The sequence below is a fragment of the Cheilinus undulatus genome, linkage group 7, assembly GCF_018320785.1.
Source record: "Cheilinus undulatus linkage group 7, ASM1832078v1, whole genome shotgun sequence".
Taxonomy (NCBI): domain Eukaryota; kingdom Metazoa; phylum Chordata; class Actinopteri; order Labriformes; family Labridae; genus Cheilinus; species Cheilinus undulatus.
Window position 1 is genome coordinate 20,855,552 of NC_054871.1, and position 19,702 is coordinate 20,875,253.

General features: G+C 38.4%; 1 protein-coding gene across 1 annotated transcript in view; it reads left to right on the forward strand.

The window, feature by feature from the left end:
• The window catches only part of LOC121512676 (adhesion G-protein coupled receptor D2), a 114,529-nt gene that overhangs the window by 47,183 nt on the left and 47,644 nt on the right, over positions 1–19,702 (forward strand). Inside the window, exons 21-23 of the mRNA XM_041792068.1 lie at positions 3,890–3,931; positions 8,506–8,559; positions 13,701–13,854. Of these exons, the coding sequence (XP_041648002.1) occupies positions 3,890–3,931; positions 8,506–8,559; positions 13,701–13,854 (250 nt within the window). The remainder of the gene's footprint in view (positions 1–3,889; positions 3,932–8,505; positions 8,560–13,700; positions 13,855–19,702) is intronic.

Sequence of the window (19,702 nt, forward strand, 5' to 3'; positions counted from 1 at the left end):
TTACTGTCTCCACTGAAGTACCCCCTGATGTGAAGTCTTTGGCCACTAGCCACACGAAAAATGTCAGGGACTTCTTTGGTTTTTGGACTCAAGGCACGCAAGACACAATCAATTGACTTGGAAAGCATTTCCTCTTTGGAAAGCTGAGGGAATCTTGCATATTTAACCTTCGTAATCATGCAAAAAAATCCCTTGAAGCCTGTCTATGACATGTAACATCGTGTGTACTGTATGTAAAACTCAGCTGTAATTTATTCCAGTATGACAAAGAAATCTGCTCTTCTAGTTGCTTTTTCCTCACCAAGACAGTCTTCACTCTTCCAACATAGTTGTCATATCTTTACATTTGTTATCCAAGGACATTGTCATAAACTTTCGGTTTCTGAGACTTTTTTTTACCTGCGCTTCTTTACTTTATGCATTTGGGAGGATGACAGAGAAAAGTAAATATTGGTGTTAAAATATATGGGAGGGTGTAAAAGCAGAAGACCATTCACTAAGAATTAGTTATCATTTGAAATACAGGGAGAAAAATAAAACAACTGATGCAATGTGTGTCTGCTTGTGCATTGTATTAAGTGATATAGGATGAAAGAACTGGGGAAAATCAATATCATAATGTAACACAAGTTAAATTTCTGCCTAAGTTCAATATATTGTGTGATTTCAAAAAATACTTTTAGTATGATTATTGTCGTTATTTTTATTATTATTATTATTATTGTTATTATATTTTAGTGTTGCTACAATGTGCGTACAGTCAAAACAAGGAACTTGGTATGCGTGCAATGACTGTTTTGCTATAGAAATGTTATGTTGCTATTAAAACCAGGACAACCTTCACTATTACATGCATAATAAAACAATACGAAAAATTGTGTACCAAGTGCAAAATCTGGCTGATACTCTGAGTTAACGTGCAGCTAGAGCCCAAATCTTCAAATCTTAGTCTTTATTTTAACATATGACAGTTTTATATTACATTTAGTGGTTGTTATGTTTCAGGAAAATTGCACAGATATTTAAAAGTTCATATGGCTATTTCACATCTGTGATTAAAGTAAAACATTGTTTATTTTTTTTCATTTAGTCTAACTATCTCAGGTTTATTGTAGTTGCAGCTTAAAGGTCACAGGTGCAAGCCTTGCAGCTACATCTTCAGCGCCCATCATTCTTGTTATCCATAGACAGTTTTTTTAACATCTGCCTCTTTCCTGTTGGTTCACTCATTGAAATATATTTTCATAAGTACAGGCTATAGCAACCTCTTAAATTATGGAAACTAAGATATTTAATGTAATTTAGGGTTTCTTTTATACAGAGCTTTTTGGAAAACATGCTTACAGAAATGCTGGAGTAAAGCTTTTATTTTGCATACTTTATGCTCTTAGTTGACACTTTTTTAAAATATGAATCACAAGGACAACTGAAGAAGATAAGGTACATTTCTAAAAGAGGGGCTTTCAATATTACCATCAAACTAGGTTGAGCTGAAGTGTCCTGGTTTAATTGAATTTCCTTTAGTTTTAAAGTAAATCACTCCCTGTCTTTGATTTTGCTTTCAGCTGTCTGAGACATAGCTCTCAGACTCAGAGCATCTCAGAGAAGAAGTAGCAGCCTTGTTAATATCAAGAAATGCTATTTTTTGTCTTGTAGTGCAGTGTAGTACATCTCTCTGGGGGGATAATGTTTTTGGTCAAACACACTGTTTGTTGGCTTTAACTTTTTAAACATACAATTGTTCCCTAATTAGCTGGATGCTAATTAATTTATGCTCCCTTGTTTGATGTACAGTATCGCAATACTTTGAAAGCAACTGCGTTCATTGTGTGCATAAATTTGTAGCATTTTCCACTGAGTTCAAAAGAATCAGGACTGGATTTAGAAAAGCACACATGCATTTAAATAATGCGCCCCATTTTTTGTCTCTGTTTGTTTTTAGTGGAAATATTAATGAATTAACATTTTAAACAATCTATCATTATTGTTGTGCTGCCACTTATTTTTAACTCAATTATATTTTAATAGATCATTTTTCCTAATGTGCACAGTATGTTCGCCCCACTTTGTTCCCTACACAACAAAAGATTAATTACAAATAAGATGAATGATCAAAAATATGATAATCAAATTGCAACAGTAAGTAGGAAATTGCAATTCTAATGCAATACAGTAGGGTATGTGTTGCAAATTAACCACCCACTGTCTGTGCTTGGGTATATGTGTGTCTGTGAACATAGTGTCTTACAATAGTATACTTTTCCTTGCATGAAAACTTTTTTAAATTATTCTTTGTGCTCTTATTTGTCAGTCAACTTTTGATTGTTGTTTCCTTTTGTTAATAAGTCAGGTATTACCATACAGTGGCCTTGTTGTCTTTTTATCACTGGCTTGAAATAAGAAGTGCGATAAAACTGCTGGTCTCAGATCTCACCTTGATATTTCTTGTTATGTCTGTTGTCTTCAGCCTGTCAGAGAGCAGCCGAGTTGTCATTTTAAACAGGATGGATGTCGGAAGGTGTCACCTGACAGCCCGACAGGGCAATTCAGTCCCTGGAGGACAGGAGAGGAGCTCGTAGGAGGTGAATGGACAGTAGTATGGGCTAGAGGTCGCCGTTGTCGGCCATCGCCGGCCTGTCACTCTGAATGGGCCCCCAAATCATGTTGTCAATGGTGATGCATCGAGATCTCCCTCTGGCCAAAATTGGATGCTCCAAACTCAACGTGATTGATGCATTGAACCGGGTTGTGTCTGCTGTCCTCAGGATGTGTCCTTACCCCCTTTTAAAGATGAAGCAACACAGACAGACTGAGTGCGGAAAGATAGAGATGTACTTTTAAAAGTTTTTTGTGTTTGTTCTCCAGATCACTTCGACAGAGTTTTGACTTATCAAAGAATCTACTGTATCCACCAACCTTGAAATATATAGGATTTTACCTGCCATTTAATTTTTCTCGGTACATTTTTTTGTGTGGAAGAGTTCAATTGGTGCTCAGAGAATGTTTCTCACAGTTTCCTTTGAGGTGAAGGCATTCGTTATGGCCTGAAGGCGAATGCACAGCTTGTACATTCAATGGATACACAATGGGTTGGAATGAAAAATATCTGTTTTTCTGTGACCAAAAGTGCAGCCTTTATGCATCCAAGGGCATGGCATTCTTGTGCCCAGGGTACTAGCCGTGGAGTTTTGTGAACATGAAATATCTTCTTTTATGTGTCATTTTTTTCATTATGCTCCCTCTGTCTCTCTCTTTCTCCGCTCTCCTCGAATGGTTTTCCTTGATAGCCTCGTCTGGCCTGAGTTGCTCTCTTTATGTGCGCCTGTGTGTCTTTTAATACATGTTTTTGCTCATATTGTCTTTGCTCCTTCACAATTTATGTCTGTGTCCCATATGTTTTTTGAATTTTTTGTGTACCAGTGTACGAGTGTGGGCTTGAACTTGTGTTTTATGTGTGTTTGTTGGCACTCAAGCCTATGTATGTGGGTTTCTGTGTCTAACAGCACAGACTGAACACAGGCACTTGAGATTTTGTATTTCGACAAAGCTGTGTGGAACCTTGGATTTGAGCCTTTGATGGCTTAGAGGGGGCTGGAATGAGGAGCATGAGTATTGTTGAAGAAACAAACGCAACCTGAGCCTCAGTGAGGTGGCCCAGTTTGGAGAAGTTGTACTCTTTTAAGTCCTTAAGTCTTCTTTTTATACTTCTCAGTCTCAGCTCTGTATAGCGGGGATGGTTAGTTTACGTACTAACCTAACCTTTATCATGTCACTTATTACTAGATGTTTTTTAACAGTGAAAAAGAGAGGAAACAACTGTAACAACTTTGTCCTCCTCTTTCTCTCTCCCTTTTTTTCTCCCTCTCCCTTTCTTTGTCTGTGTTTGCAGGGCCTGTTCATCTTCCTGATATATGGGGTGTACAACACAGAGGTAAGTCTGCATTGTGTCTCAAGGCTGTCGGAGTGAATGAGAGAAATGACAAGTTTCTGATGGGCTCCCTGCTTAAAAGCTGGGTGTGTGGGGTGTGTGAGGGGGTTATGTGTGTGGTGTATGTGTGCGATCGTGCATCTGTGGATGAGTGTGAGGGGAGGGGACATCGTTTCCACGCGAGCGTCCCACTGCCCTTCATGCTTGGACTAACTTATATGCATCCGAGTCCGACCATTAAACACTGACACGCCGCCGTTCTCAGCCACTCATTCCTCACCCACATTGGCTAATATTTCACTGCCTCTTTAAGTTTTTAAACTCACGGCCCTCCATTTAGCATCCTGACAAAGTCGCCGGCCGGGGCTCTGAGGGGCCCCGAGCAGTAACCGCAGTACGAAAAAAGAAAAACAGTATGCAACTAACAATATGCAATGAAGGTGTGAGGATATTGAGATGCTGCTTTATTATCATTTAGATACACCTTAGATATGTGAAGACAGACACAATTTAATGCATGAGGCTTTGGTCATGAAATCCCTCTTGGTCAAATGTGACTCAGTCGATATAAATAGGGTTAACACCAGCTTTGAATTTAGAATGTTAAAATACAGCAACGTTTCTCCTTTTTTAAACTTCCTTCCATGTGAGACTTTTAAAAAATAAAGTGAAAATCCAAAAACAGTAAGATTTGTTGCTACTCAAGACCAAAAAATTTCAAAACAATAATTTCTATACCATCTGACAGAGCCTGCATTATGATTTTAAGGTTATTTGAGCTGTAAAGAATCATATTTTAATTCACACTACAGGATAAAAAGTCTTGAATTATTGTGATGGCAAATTCTTAAATCTGTGTAACAAGCTGTCTCCTTTGTGGAAAAAATAAAGTAGAATTTTTGAGTCTGCAGTTTTGATTAATACAAATATGCCTCACCCTTTTACTAGCCTCTGCTTAAATGGACAAGGTCATCCTCACCTTATACATGCAGCTTTTTGAAGAGCTGTTGAGAATGGCTGTTTGTTATTCGTTTCTTCATATGTAATGGGCAATATTATATTCCCCATGTATTTTTTTTTACATATCATTTGTCCAGACTCCCTTAACTTTTTACCATCATCATAATGTGTCTCATGTAACATATGCTTTTTCTCCCCATTTATATTTCCGTATCTACTTCAGAGCATGAAGAGCTGTCCCTGAGTCAGAGGCACAATGTAGAGCCAGAGATGGCTGACCTTTCACTCCGTATAATAAATCAACACTACATTCTTGCTTAAGTGGCTTTTTTTAGTGCTTGGGAATTCATTTTCTTACTCTCAAGATGTCCTTGACCCTTAAGCCTCCACAATTTTTTGAGCACCTCATGTGCTTCAGGTTTTCAAGAAGGCCACACTTTGTTATCATTAAAAAAACAATCTGTTATCATGCTTTTATCCACAGTATTTCTCTATCTTCAGCTTAACCCCTATCAGCTTTTAAGGGGGCCTCCTTTTGTTTTCTGTCACCCTGCTTGCTTTATCTATGTATCTCATACTTCTTTCATGTTTGATGAGGCAACAGCTGGCCCTTTAAGATTTTTTTCTCTCCTAAAGAAGATACAGAGATATTGAAAATCAGTTATCCAAAATTGATGTTGTTCAACTCAGCAAACAATATGGTGAGAGAGAATGTGAGAGGATGAGATTTTACCTGTTGAAGTTAACCAGAACTGATGACTTGGTGATGCAACCCCTCCTCTGATTACACTCTTGGATGCTTAAAGCTGCTCTGAGTCTGCAGGGTGAGGAAAAAAAACTTTGGAAAGTTGTTGCAAGTCGTTAACCTGGTATGATAATTGGTCTTCAGCCATCTGAAGAAGAAGAGTTTCTTTGATATGTTAAAGAAAGGTAAAGTTATTCAGTTCCTGATGGTTAGAGGAGTGCTTCATTCATGAGGCTGTTATCCAGGCTCAGTGATTACAAATATAGAATAGAAGACAGACTTTGTTTGCTGCTATTACACTAAAATGCTGCGTTTTAATTGCTAATTACCTGACAATAGCTTCCCATTATTCACATCAATTAGCTTTTCCTTGGTGGTCACCTTGTAATCCCACGCTTTGATGACCTTTTATTTCCATCAGCTCCAAGGATGTCGGCAGGTGTTGTTGGGTGCGCTGCTTTCATATGGTAATCGTTTAGCACCCATTTACATGGGAAACCACGCTTTGCATCATTGCAAAACCTTGAATGTGCGCAAAACCCCTTTAACACAAAACAATCATCTAAAACAATGCCCTTCCCCTCATTGTCAAATGATTAATTAAGTTGTGTCATGTAATTGCCTCAGCACGCTTGCTGCTTTTGATATCTGTGAAATCCCCAGGACTTACTTCTCCTATTAAATAGTGTTAAGACGATGTCTCGCCAACATCCACGCTGTGTGGAAGACCTTCTGTGGATCTTGTCAGGTATAATATAACTGTATAGAAACATGATGCTGGGGCTGTTGATTCTGCCTTGTCACAGGGCCCTGGCTCTCTTCATTATGTGGCCCTTCAGCATTGGTCCGTATGCAAAACATCCTCTGTATACACATGCTGTCTCAGAGACTGTGTGTGTGCAGCGTGCTGTCATAATTTATAACACGCTGCGACTTAATGAAGCCATAAGCCATAATGCATATTCACTAACGTGGTGGGCTGGGCTGGGACGGGCTGTAGTGATGAGTGCCCAGACGCTACAAATTTACAAAGAGGGCTGACAATATGTACGGACAAAAGCATGGGCGCTCACAAACTCACATACACATATACACACACGTACATGTAAATACAGACGCAGAGGCTACTCAACTACACTACTCCCAAACTGAGTGACTCTTTTTATTCCTAAGATTTTATTTCAACAGATTTTTATCTTGCTATTTTTAATAGTTAATAAAATGACCTGTAACAGATTAAAATTAAGATGCTAAAATATCAAATTACTGCAATTTTTTCAATGGCAGTTGTAACAGTAGAGTAAGTTTTTGCTTTTTATTTAGCAAGTCACTTGATTTATAAACCATAGTCCTGATTAAATAAGGGATCATTATGAAGCCAGTATTACTGTATTTTTTTCCTTTATTGGTGAAAATCAACAGAAAAGATTAATGATTTATGAGACGATCATGAGAGACAGTAAAAAATTAGGAAAAGTAAGAAAAAGCAAAACAAAGCAATAATGTTATAAATTCTAAAACAAACATCAACAACCAAATTAATAGATAATTAAATCAAACATTAAAAAAACAATCAGGACACACAAAAAGATTGCAACACAGACTACCAAGGGAGAATTACAAACAATAATAATATTAATCTTTGTAAATTAAATGTTTTACATTCCTCCTCAAACCTACCTCAAAAGTACAAGGCAGAAAAAATATTAAATGCTTTGATTTGAATAACAAATATCCATCTTCTTTTTATTGCTCCAAATTATCAGTCACATGATCAGTTGAAGTGTTTTTCATGCTGCAATATCATTAAATTTTCTTGGTGAATTCTTGTGCTTCAACCAGTTTAGCATGGAGAGATTTAATTGTCTGATAATTGTCTGTCAGATATAATATTCACAATATTTATATGAAATCTTCTCAAAATAACACAAAATGTTTTAAATTAAAACCTAAAGCTGCTCACTGAAAAGAAGAAAATTGACAAAAAAATAAATGTATAAATAAATGATTTAAGTTATCCTAAAATAAGATATATTGTCTTAGCTGAGTCTTGGCGTTTATTTTCACGGTGTTACAGAAAATTTTATTCTACAGCACACTTATTCTCTAAATTATTCTTTAAGGAATTATTTATAAGCATTTAAATAACACAAGGGTTCATTTAATTTTATGTGAGGAGTATTGCACAAGTTAAAACAAAAATAGTTCGATTAAAAAAAGTAAACTGCAACTGTTTTTCAAAGAAACAGTCCAATGCACACTGTAGAGTTTGTGTAGAATTAAAATGTCTTTGTTTTACATGGTAAGATATATTTAAGAGAAACCTAAAGATGTGTATAGAGGTCTGTTTCAAGTTTCCGTAAATAACTGTACATTTAAAGGTTGTGTTAACTGCATACCTCTAAAATCTATAAAACTCTTGTCTGGTTTTGTGTGTGGTAAATGACGGCATGCAGTACACTGCTTCATCCGGAGTGTAAAAATGTAATCTGTTCTGCTAGGGCGGTCCCTTCTCCTCCAATAGCTCCATTTGTTGGTCCCAGCGCTGTATGCTGACAGATGATAGCTTGAAGTCGTCTCCTTAGTTTGCCAGCTCTATGTGTCACTTTCAAGTCCCATTAGCCACTGGGACATACAAGAACACTTTCTCGCATGTACACCTCCCCTACTGCTTCCAGTGCCTGCAAACTGCTGCTCAGAATTTTTTCTGTTCCTTTATCTTTTCTCCTTTGTCCATTTTAGACTTCTGTGCTTACAAGAGTTTGCTATTATATTTTTATTTATTCATTTCATGAATTTATTGGTTTTAAGCTCTGTGTCAGATAAAGTACATTTATTGCTTTTTCTCCCATTCTCTTTCTGTTTATTTCAGGTTCGGAGCACGGTCAACAGGATCAAGGAGAGGAGAAAAGCGCTTAATTTTTCAGTATGTAATTCTCTTCTCTGTGAGTAAGTGTGTCTCTGAAACACACCAGTGCGACAGACTCAATTTTCCTCACAGGTTTTACTTTAAAAAGAAAAAAATTCAGAGATGAAAAACTGGCCACAAAGCAACACTGTACATCTGCTAGCCTCCCACTGGTTGACAGTCCATGTTAGATGTCCTTATACATCAAACATAGACCTTCCATAATAGCCCCCCTCCCACCCTCGCTCTGCCCATTGCAGCACCTTCATCCCAGCAATGTCAAGCTCTGCGGTGGGTTACAAGTTTCTAATCCAGGACAAGCAGTCCCCTGACATTAAAGTGTCAGGCCAGTATTTATACCTTGTTGGACGCTGCTGTTTGGCCGAGGTGGTGGGATGCTGCATGCGTGCAAGTGTTCGTGTGTGTGTGAGATAGTCTCCACAAAGCACTTTTAAAGTACTTAATAGTCTCCAACACACACGAACCAGCTCAAAGCCTCTCACATACAGACAATTACAGACTCTAGCACATTGACAAACACCTAGTCCCATTGCATTTGCCCCCTCGCTTACACTTCCAAACGCAGATGCAGAGTGCATCTTGTCCCTTATGGCTGATCACATACTGTCGACTCAACGCCACTTTGCCCTGTAACTCTTTGTCCTGCCCCTCCTGCTGCACCCTGACCCAAACATATTCCTCAACATCATGCGCCTGCTTCAAGTCATTGAGGAAGGAATGAAACCATTCCCGACAGCAGATTGATTTTTAAAATATCAGTCTACTCCTATTTCCTTTTGACCCCCCACCTCAGAGATGGACACACTGAGGATGGGAAGAAATGAAATAAATAAATATAAAAATTTAATGTGTCTGTGTGTTGGCCACTTGGGGCTAAAGGGGGGCCCCCTGCCACCAGGTGCAGTCTGATATATTGTCAGCTCATGTTATCAGTGAGGCCCCCCATCTACCGTCATTTTTACTGCTTCCTCTCCCCTCTGTTGGTGGCAATTTTCCAATCTTGCCGGGTTCCGCTACCAGAATGCGTTTTTTAGCCATCACTGCTGCCTGACGGTTTTTAGCTAATGCTATTTTGTGCCATAAATCCTGCTTGAAATACTGTATCTACCTGTCCTTTGGCTAGATAGGAGACATTTGGCTCTAGATGACCGCACATGCCCCTATATATCCCCATGTTGTAAAACATAGGATTGGGTAGCGTGCCTCGCTGGCTGAGGGATAAAGAGGCTTTGGCTGTGTTACTGCATATGGGGTCATTTGAAGATGAATGGCGCTTGTCGGAGATAGAGGGGTTTATGTGTTGTGTTATTTGCAACCATTGAAGGGTTAACCCAATGAGATAATCCTCTTGCAACTGTGATTCAAGCACTACAGTGAGATTTTGAGTTATATCTTTGAAACTTTTATTCTTTGATAAACAACATCACAAGCTGCAAGTACTGAGTCCTGCTAAGTTAAAGACATTGTACAGGTACTTATATTTCAGAAATGCAAGCATGTTCAGGATTATTGGAGGTTGAAAAGATTTTTTTGGGAAAGTCAAAGGACCAGCCTCAAAAGCAGAAACCAGCATTTACTGTTCGAGCTGAGACATTTAAAAAAATATCTAACTGTAATTATTTGGACTCATTTTGCAAGGTTGATATCAATTATTGTATTAAAAATTTTAATGCCGTTCTCATTTTGGTTTAGAGAAGCATAAAAATGAGAAAGTATAATTTTTTGCTACCTATGCATAAAGATTTAATACTTTTGCACGATGTGTAGCGCATATCTAACCTAGCAGATGGATTCGCCCATTTCCTTGTTTCTCAATGGTGAATCCATCTTGCTACCATCTGAGCCATTTGGGCCCGGTTAGAAAGTGACAGGACCAATCAGCGATGAGGGGCAGTACTTTCAGGCACGCCGGAGTCGTGACGTAAGCAAGCAGCAACAGGAGGCCGGTGCAATTATGGCTTAGCATAGATGCTGCTAAAGAGCCAGTTTTATCAGAACTTGACGACATTTCTTCGATAAAAGAAGAACCAAGAACAGCAGTGAGTTGATTTCTTTTCAAAAACGACAAAAGTCATGTACTGACATGTCTATAGTCACCATGGTTCGCGTTATTCCTTGGTAGCTGCGCACGTGCACCTCAGCCGCAGCTATGTCACGTGTTTTGTTGCTCTGATTGGCCCGTAAAGATGCGACAGAACGTTCATCCAGTTACACTCCAGGTGTTTTTCAAATCCTCTGCCCTTTCCCAAATGCTTAGTATTGAAAGTTTTCCAGGTCCATCTGGCTTGTCAGGTTAGCACATATCACTTCTGCCAAAAAAAGTATTGAACTGATATTTTGACACATATTTTACATTAAAAAAGGGTAGGTTAATTAGATTGCTCAGCATTATTCACCGCACATGCAAAATTGCACTCTGTAAGCACACATATGATATTAGCTTTGTAGAAAACCTAAGATTAAAGTATCAAACAAACAGTTTAATCATATATTAATGATATGTTTCTATAGGTACAGTGACATGACACACCTCTATCCTTGAAAACCTCTCGTATAAATTCCACCAAATCTAATCACACACTCTTCCCTTTCATATTCCACTCCTCTGTCGACCTTTTTAGCCTTCTTCCTTGCAGTTGCCCTTTGCATGGGTATGTGTTGCACACAGCCTTTTCAGCCCTGGGGGTGGGGTTTAGTATGCTCACGCACACACACTTTAACCAGTGTAGCCTGCCTGTTTGATACCAAGTACCTCCCGACCCACCCTGACCTCCCTCTTGTACACACACAGCCAGATTGCTTTGTGAAATAAAGCTGTCACTTGCAGGACCCAAATAAAAAACAGCCCCCCCTCAATACTCCATGCCCCTGACACCACTGAAATATAGATATAAATTGAAGGCAGATTAGATTTTTTGATCTTAATTCAAGTTTTGACAACATATAGGGAGATAGGATTGACTAGAACCAGTTTTGGGGCAAAAGATGAAAATAATCGGATTTAAATTTGACTCAAGTGGATGGTTAAATCTAAAAATGTATCGTATCTAATACCACAGGCATAGCCATGAAATAGTGGCATGCGTTTAGTTTTTGTTTAGTCAAATACTGAAAATACTTCTGTATTTCCGTTTATAGGACTCATGGTGAGTGATTTACAGGACGGTGTCATGCAACACAGCATGCATTTTCTTCATACACTTCTCTGTGTGTTAGCCAAATGCACTGAAGCTTGACATAAACAAAACATACTAGCAACAAAAATAGCAGAACCAAGTGTGTGCCATGTGAAGCTTTCCTGGCTGTTAGAAGCACAGTAAGAAGTTTAAGAGGTGCTGGTGCCTGTTTAAGCCCCAGCAGTCTGTTTGAGAACTGTGCAAACAAATAGGCTTTCTCTGATTGTTGTTTATTTTGGTCTGGCTGGGAGATTTATGTGCATGTGGGGTAAGTAGGTCTCTGAATGAAATGATGAAGCAGCTGCTCAGGTTTGTTACAGGAATTGTTTCAAGTTAGATAGAGTAGTCCTAAACTGGTCATGACCTTTATTGATTCTTAATGAGGAGTAGATATCAGATAAACTGTATATTCTCTCTTGTCTGTGAAAACAGTGGTGTATGTAAGTGTCTGTTGGTAGATTTTGTTAAGTGCAAACTAAGGTTGTCACAAAATTTTGAACTTTGATCAGTACCAGTTAAAAAATTGAATATTAAATACCTGTTTCAATGCCACAGCAAAAGAAGTCCTAGAAGAAAGATAATTTTTGTCCTTTCTTGTTTCAAATTAACTATGATAATGATTAATTATGATTGTAATAATAGATATTTTTTCTCCTGTGTTGTTCATTGAGAAACAGTATATAAGAGCACATGCAATGCTTTTTAGAGTAATAAATGTTGAATTAATTCATAGAATAGACAGGATGGACTCATCAGAAACAAACGCTCTAAACAATAAAATAGCAGTGAACAGCATGGCAACTGAAATTTTTAAATCTGTCTTAAAGCACAAACGTGCTGCACTCCTTAATTTAATCCAGTGGTAGTGAGTGAGTTTGCTTGAAAACAAAAAACAAAGAAATAGTGGACAGTACAGCCCCCTTGCCCATCCATCCCCTAGGTCTTAGATTGTTCCCGCTGAACCAGGCTTCGTTTACACAGCAGCTCCACAACTGCCACAGTGTGCATCGTTACTAACTTTACCAGTGTTGGTACTATTATTAACCATTGTGAAAGCTAACGAGCTAGCTTTCACAATGGTTCCCTAATGCAAAATAACCACTAATGTTGTCATAGCTTGTTCCCAGAAGATATGTCAAGATAATTAAGAAAAAATAAAACATTGTTAGTCCACAGGTTAATGAGTGACATTTACTACAAACATAGTAATTCTAATCAACACGACTTACTGCTTTCATGTGAAGGGTTCTGAGTGTTGGGCCATCAGATCTTTAACCAGGTTTTTAGTGTCCTCTCCCTTCTTAAAACTTTTTTGAGGCACCTTTGGTACAACGGCCTCTGCAAATCTGTTGTGTTTCCCTCTGCACCTGCCTCGTACGCAAAATATTGCCACAGAATTCTCCCGTTTTCTTCCTCCACTAACATTACTCTCGGGGTTGATCTTGGTATGTCTTATTAGCCTGCTTCTTCTTGATTAGTGTTTCATTCGTCTTTTTGTTTGAACCTTTGAACCCAGTTGTGTGATGCTGCAGCTGCACAGCAACAGGTTTGTTATCAGTTGATCTTCTCTTTTGCAGCCCTGGGTTGAAATATCTGATCACCAATCTGTTTTTTAAAGTTGTAAAAATAAATCATGGTATCGAAGAGGGACCAAAGTACTTTTTTGTTCCTCAACCTTAGCGCAAACACAAATAAGATTTGTTATGTCACGATGAAACATGTTAATGATACATTTTAACATAAAGTGGAAGAGGAAGTCACAATGAATCTATCAATCCATGATGAAAATGAATTATGCATGCACTTAAGTGCATCACCAACAATCAGTTTAGCAAGTTTAGAGGAACTTGATCTCTTAATTCTCCTTCAGCAGAAATGTGATAAGTGGCTGTGTTCGTCTTAGAAGAAAATGAATCCTACAGTCACCACCTGTAGCTCACACAGCCTTCTTCCTTCCTACAGAACTGTGCCAGCTCCAGACCATCCAGCTCAGTTACCAGCTCTCGGCCTGTCAGTTTCCCCCTGGGAACCAGCCCAAGTCAGGAGGAGGAGACCACCCCAACTGACTCTAGCAGCACCAACAATAACACAGGGAAGGAGGAGGACAAGACCAGAGGTGAGTTTTTACAACAATACCAAACATCTTAAACTGGTTTAAGGCTCCAAATACAATCCGTGTTTACTTGCCATCATATAAAACTCTAGTAATGATACTGATTTGCGGTACTTTGGTGTTTGATTAATGTCTGCTCAAAATGAAAAGCTGTGTAGCTCTTTTTGTTTTCCTAAGCTTCCAGTACAGTAGTTCAGATCTCAGCCTACGGTGATGGTTGTAAAGTACAGACGCACAGCCAATGCTTCCTACCTCCACTTGTCACTTATCATATTTAACTTAGGAGTTTTTTTGCACTCTGTTTCTTTGAATAAATCCTGGATTATGATGTATTAATAATAGGGGGACAGAGCTGTCATAAAGTGGCTCTCCCTGGCTGGTCAGCTTCACTGTGTATCCCAGAATATTTTGCACAGAGAAGCAGCTTTTTGTAATAATTTTAGGGGGGAAAGTTTTCAAAAGCACCAGGTCACATCTGAAGTGTGACGATGGCAATTGCATTTGCAATAGTGCTAGTGCATGTCTCAACATCTTGTTATAGAAATTTGGTCACACCGCAGGATGCAGTCAGCTTTTAGATGAAGGAATACTGATTAAAAATGTATCTTTTCCACGAGGGCTGAATAATGGCAAAAAATTCACAATAAGTTACTGGTCATGGTACATGGGATATGGAAATACTTTACAATACTTTGTATAATTTATTGACAAATAAAGCTGAGCTGAACACTTATTCTGCTTTCTATACATTTATTGATGCAATGGCAGCAAAAATATGAGCCCATTCAAAAGGTTGTTGTTGTTTGAAGTTCCAGCTTGCACACAATGTTGGTACAGAAAAAGTGTCTGATATGAAGTTATAATTTTAACAGACACAAGACTGACAATGAGAATTTTCCCATTAAGATAGTAAAAACTAAATACTCCTTTGCACTTATTCGTAATCCAGGTGAAATATGTGTGTGTTTTAACAGCCCAATCACACAACATATGTTATGGTATGCCCACCTTTGTCATGTTTGTGCAACAATTTGATTATAACTTGTATTTTACTTTACTCTTGCACATACAGTATAATGGACATGAACTTTGTATGTGCACTCAGTTACAGGTTTTTAAGCATACACAGTTAAATGCAGTTAGACACAAACACCTAGCAACAACTTTTATTTTCATTAATGCTACAATATTTTCCTCTGGTTCAATGGTTCACAGAGGTTTGAATTAAACCTGGTTAGTTTGTGGTGCCTTTGATTGTGTTTTTTCATTTTGAAGGCTTTTTAATGCTTAGTTGGCGTTTGTTGATGAAAATGATGAAAGTGGGTGGTCAAAATATAAGAAACACTCCAGCCTTAAAATGATCATGAAGGTGAATCAAGTTTAAGATATGCACTATACTCCCACTGTTTCCTCTCATGCATATCTGCAAGGCATTACTGCAAGGCTTTCTGAAACAGAGCCATGGCTGGCTTATTGAGTAAAATCAGACATCAGAAATCTCCTGTTAAACCTCAACACAAACCAGACACCCTGGCTTCAATCTAGCTGTGACCCATGCTGCACTCAGCAGAGTAAAGAGTCACTTGGTAGTGGAAAAGATTGGAGGCACAACTTTAAAAGCATGGATAGAAAGAAGGAAAAGGTGATCTGCTGTTTTGCTGTGTTCTGTATTTTAAGCCTGGGCTTTGTGCAACCAACTTTGTTTTCTCGGTTTATATGTCATTCACCTTACATTTGTGAAAACTAACTTTCAAGTGAAAAACACACAAGAAAACTGTGTCTGATAAATTGTGTAGGTCGGCCCATGGATGGTGATAATTCCTTCTAGTAGATCATGGTCTTAACAGATTGGTCTTGTTTTTTAATTTTAGCTGTTAACACTTGAGATTGACCTGGTCCTTCTTTATGATAGCTGTATTTTATGACATGAACAATAAGGATTTTTATAAATAATGTACTGTGAGTTATTTTGCCTTGTACCTCCTGTGCACAGTATGATTTACAGTGTATCCTGTGCAGATGATTTGCATGTGTCCCAACACTATTACTGTCTGTTTCATTTGCTCAGTCAGCTGGCTGTTGTTAAACCTGTCTTTACGGTTCATTAGACACTCTTTATAGAAATAATTGGCTATAAGATGATGTTATTCAGACCACTTTAGTCAGCTCCAGACTCAGGTGAGTGAGTGCTAGGAATGGTTTGTTCATACACTGTACACTAATGCTGCTGTATATGTGGTAGCTCTAAATACACTAGAGTTAATCATCATGAAATAACCAAACTGTGACCCAAGCATACAGGAAAGGCGACTGAACATTTGCTTTGATTAAGTATTTATTCAAATCTGTGATGCCATAATAAGTGATTTAGAAGTTGGCGGTTTCTCTGTGCACACATTAAATCAATGAATAACTTTTCCCACATTATCTGAACACCATAACATACCAAGGGTTTTGCTTTATGTGACTTTTTGATCAAATAAGATTTCAACATTAAGAGTGGAAGGAATGGAAAATAATTTTTCAGGACTAGACATTGGTATGGCTGTCAGGGCTAAATATGATATGGTATTTCTTACTATAAAAGCACAAACAGCATAGCCTACAAACAGATGGGGCCTGTGTTTACTACCAATGACCACAACATCTCTTCAGTGATAATGGTAGATTGCATTTACAAGGTCATCCTGTTCTTGGTAGGGCTTGGAGTATTCTGCTTTTGATACCTTTATGCCTTTTCCTTCTCTTTGTTCAAGTTGGTTGGCACAAATATCCGAGGCAGGCGGTGGGTTATGTTGAGAGAACATAGTGAAAATGTGAACAAAGTAAAGCACATATTTGCTGTGAGCACAAGAGAAGGACAAGTGCATAATGATGGGATAAAGAGGACAAGGGGTGAAGTGTGGGTGGGTTTGGATTGAAAGGGGAAGGGTTGTGTGGGTGTTTTTGTGTGTGCATGAGTGTTTAATTCCTGATGAGATGGCCCCACACAATGGCTGAGCTGAAGGTTGCCAGTCCTTTTAAGCAAGAATAATATCCTGGGTCACCAGTGTTACTTCGTGTCATCGTCTTGCTTTATTAAAGCTCCTTTCGCAACAAGCACAAACAGCCACTTAGTTGTCTTTCTTTTATGCTTCATGTTTTGGATTCAAAAGGTCACAGAGTTTTCATTTGAGGTCTCTTTTCAAACTGTTTTGGACTAGGCAGTATTTTTTTTTTAATTTCTCAATGGGCGTGTTTGGATGCTTCATGTCTAATTTGCAGGAGGATTTTATGGTACAATGTGAAGAAACGTTTCCAATGTTTCAAATATTATTGTTTCCCAATTTAAGTAATGCAATTTTTTAAGGTTTGATTTAAATTCAAGCACCTTCAATTTCAGTAAAGGATATGATAGACTGATAAGTTGAGACCATCTGTCCTGTATTTTAGATATAATTAGAGAGGAAACAGTTGTGTGCAACATCATGAAGATCTCCCAAATGTATTGCAGCAAACCTTATTTCTGGTGTCATTACCCGTTTATGTAACCCAACTTGTAGGAACCATATGCCTGCACATTGCTGACATCTGACACTCCTTCCCTTTCCTCTTCTGCTAACATGTGTTTCTCCAAACCCTTGCAATTAGGGGCCTTGCAGATAAAGTAGTGTGGCGGTCTATTGCATTCATCTTCTGCAGATTACAGCCAGATACAATGCTGACACCAACATGGGGTTCACTCCCCGTTAACTATCCACACACCATCCCTTGTCATGCATGTTTAGCCCAGTTCATTGACATGCAACAGGATCTCCCGCTCAAAAGGAAATATTCCCATGTGTAATGACGACACGCATCCAGTAATTTCACCTGGATGCTCGCTGTTAAATCTCTATTAGCAAGTCCACTTTTTTGGGTAGGTATGTGCAATGTCAAAACATTTACAGTCAGTTAAAAAGGATAATATTATGAGTGCAGTTTGATTTATTCGATAACTTTTTGAACACCACTGTCTGACAGTGAAAATGGCTTCTGTGGTAATCGACATCACATTGATAATTACCTCAGCAGAATCACAGGTTCTGTGCTCGTGTGACAGAGCAGTATTTGGCCTCTGAGAAGCACTTCATGTTTAGTGTCTCTCTGATGCAAAGTGATGTGTGCTAATTCTACATCTGCTCAAACCAAACAGGGCTTCAAAGTTCAGCCAAGTCCCAAAAAAACCTCCCTCACTCTGCAAAAATAAAATTTGATACAATTTTCCTGCATCCTTTTTGAATTTTGAGGTGATTGACAAATAAGTGGATATGACTTTGGGGTTGTGTCTGTTTTAGTGTGGATTGAGATTTGGTTGGTTTGCTCGACTGTTTAGAGAATATGGGGCCATGAAATAGGCTCCTGTCATGTGGCTAAAGCTTTTGAGGACTTGATTGTAGCTTCGTAGTGTAAATACCCAAACAAACAGGGAATGGTCAAAATGTGCTGTCGGTTTGCCATGTATTTACATTCCTTTTTCTCTCCCACTCGTTTTCTCTCATTCTCTGCCTCTTGAATCTGTTTTTTTCTCCTTCCTTTATTCCCTCTCTTCCTCTGACATGCAGTCCTTCCATTTCCCTGACTCTTTTGGAGAATTGAGAGTGATTTTTGTCATATTTGTGGTTCTAAGTGTGATGTCTAAACTAGTGAAAATGTGACATGGATTAAGATTTAAATTGTCACTTTAAGCATTCGTCTGCCATTTCTCTTTGCTGTATGAAAAATCTTGGAAATATTCTTAGATCATTTTAAACTCTTTAAACGGCTGCCTTTTCTTCACTTGCACTACGTTCTGGCATTTCAAATTCATCATATCAAATGAAACAAACCCAACATGAAATATTGAGCCCATTTGGTTGTTCTTAAGTGGCTTTAAGCGCAACTGTTTATGCATATTCGCTGAGCCGCTGCAAAGCATCTCAGATTTGTTTTCTGCAGCTGTTCTGCATAACAACGCCACACTATCTCGCACAGGCAAAAGTCTGGTGAAGGGAATCTATTCATAATTCAAAGAAACAACAAGGCACAAGCTGTGGCATTGTCAGATATAACAAATTGAGGAGGAAAAGTGTTGAATTTGTATCTGCTTACTGAGGTTGACTGCATTATACATACTGCAGGTGCCGCTGAGTGCGTGGTAATAGGATATATGATGGATGACCAAGCTGCATAGGCTCCCATTCTTCTGGGTTATTCATCTATTTATCCACTTATTTATTTATTCCTTCACCCAGAGAGACCCTCACATGCTCAGGATTTGCTTAAGGTACGGCTGAACGGGGTTGGCTTGTATGTAAATGGGGCTGATCTCCCTGCGGTCTGGGAACCTTCTGTTGTGCATGTTTCAGGTGAAATGATGTTAGGTGTAATGCTTGCTGGGATGTTGGTGATTTAAGAGGTGCTGCGGTTTGTTTAGTCTTGATGGCTCTTCTTTTATCCAAATTCTTTCATGTGTCATGGATTTTTTTAAAGAGCTACAGTCTGAACTACTAAAGGAAGAGATTGCAGATGTTCTAAAATTTGAAAACATTGAAAGAGACATGGCTCTGTATTTGATTTGTTTGTTAGGTGTCATTGTTAGCCTGTATGTAATAGGGATGCTTGGAGTTAGCCAGCTAAACGGTTATAGCTGGATCCCTTTGTATTCAGCACAAGAATTATGAGTCGGCCAACTATTTATTAAAATTTTTATCACATTAGGTCCTCAATCCTGGGAAGACATTCTGTCTAAAGTGTAGAGCAATCTTACTTGAGATTTTTATAATGACCACTGTTGCTGCCACAATATTCTTTATTACAGTATAAACAACCACTTACTGTTAGCATTGATAGT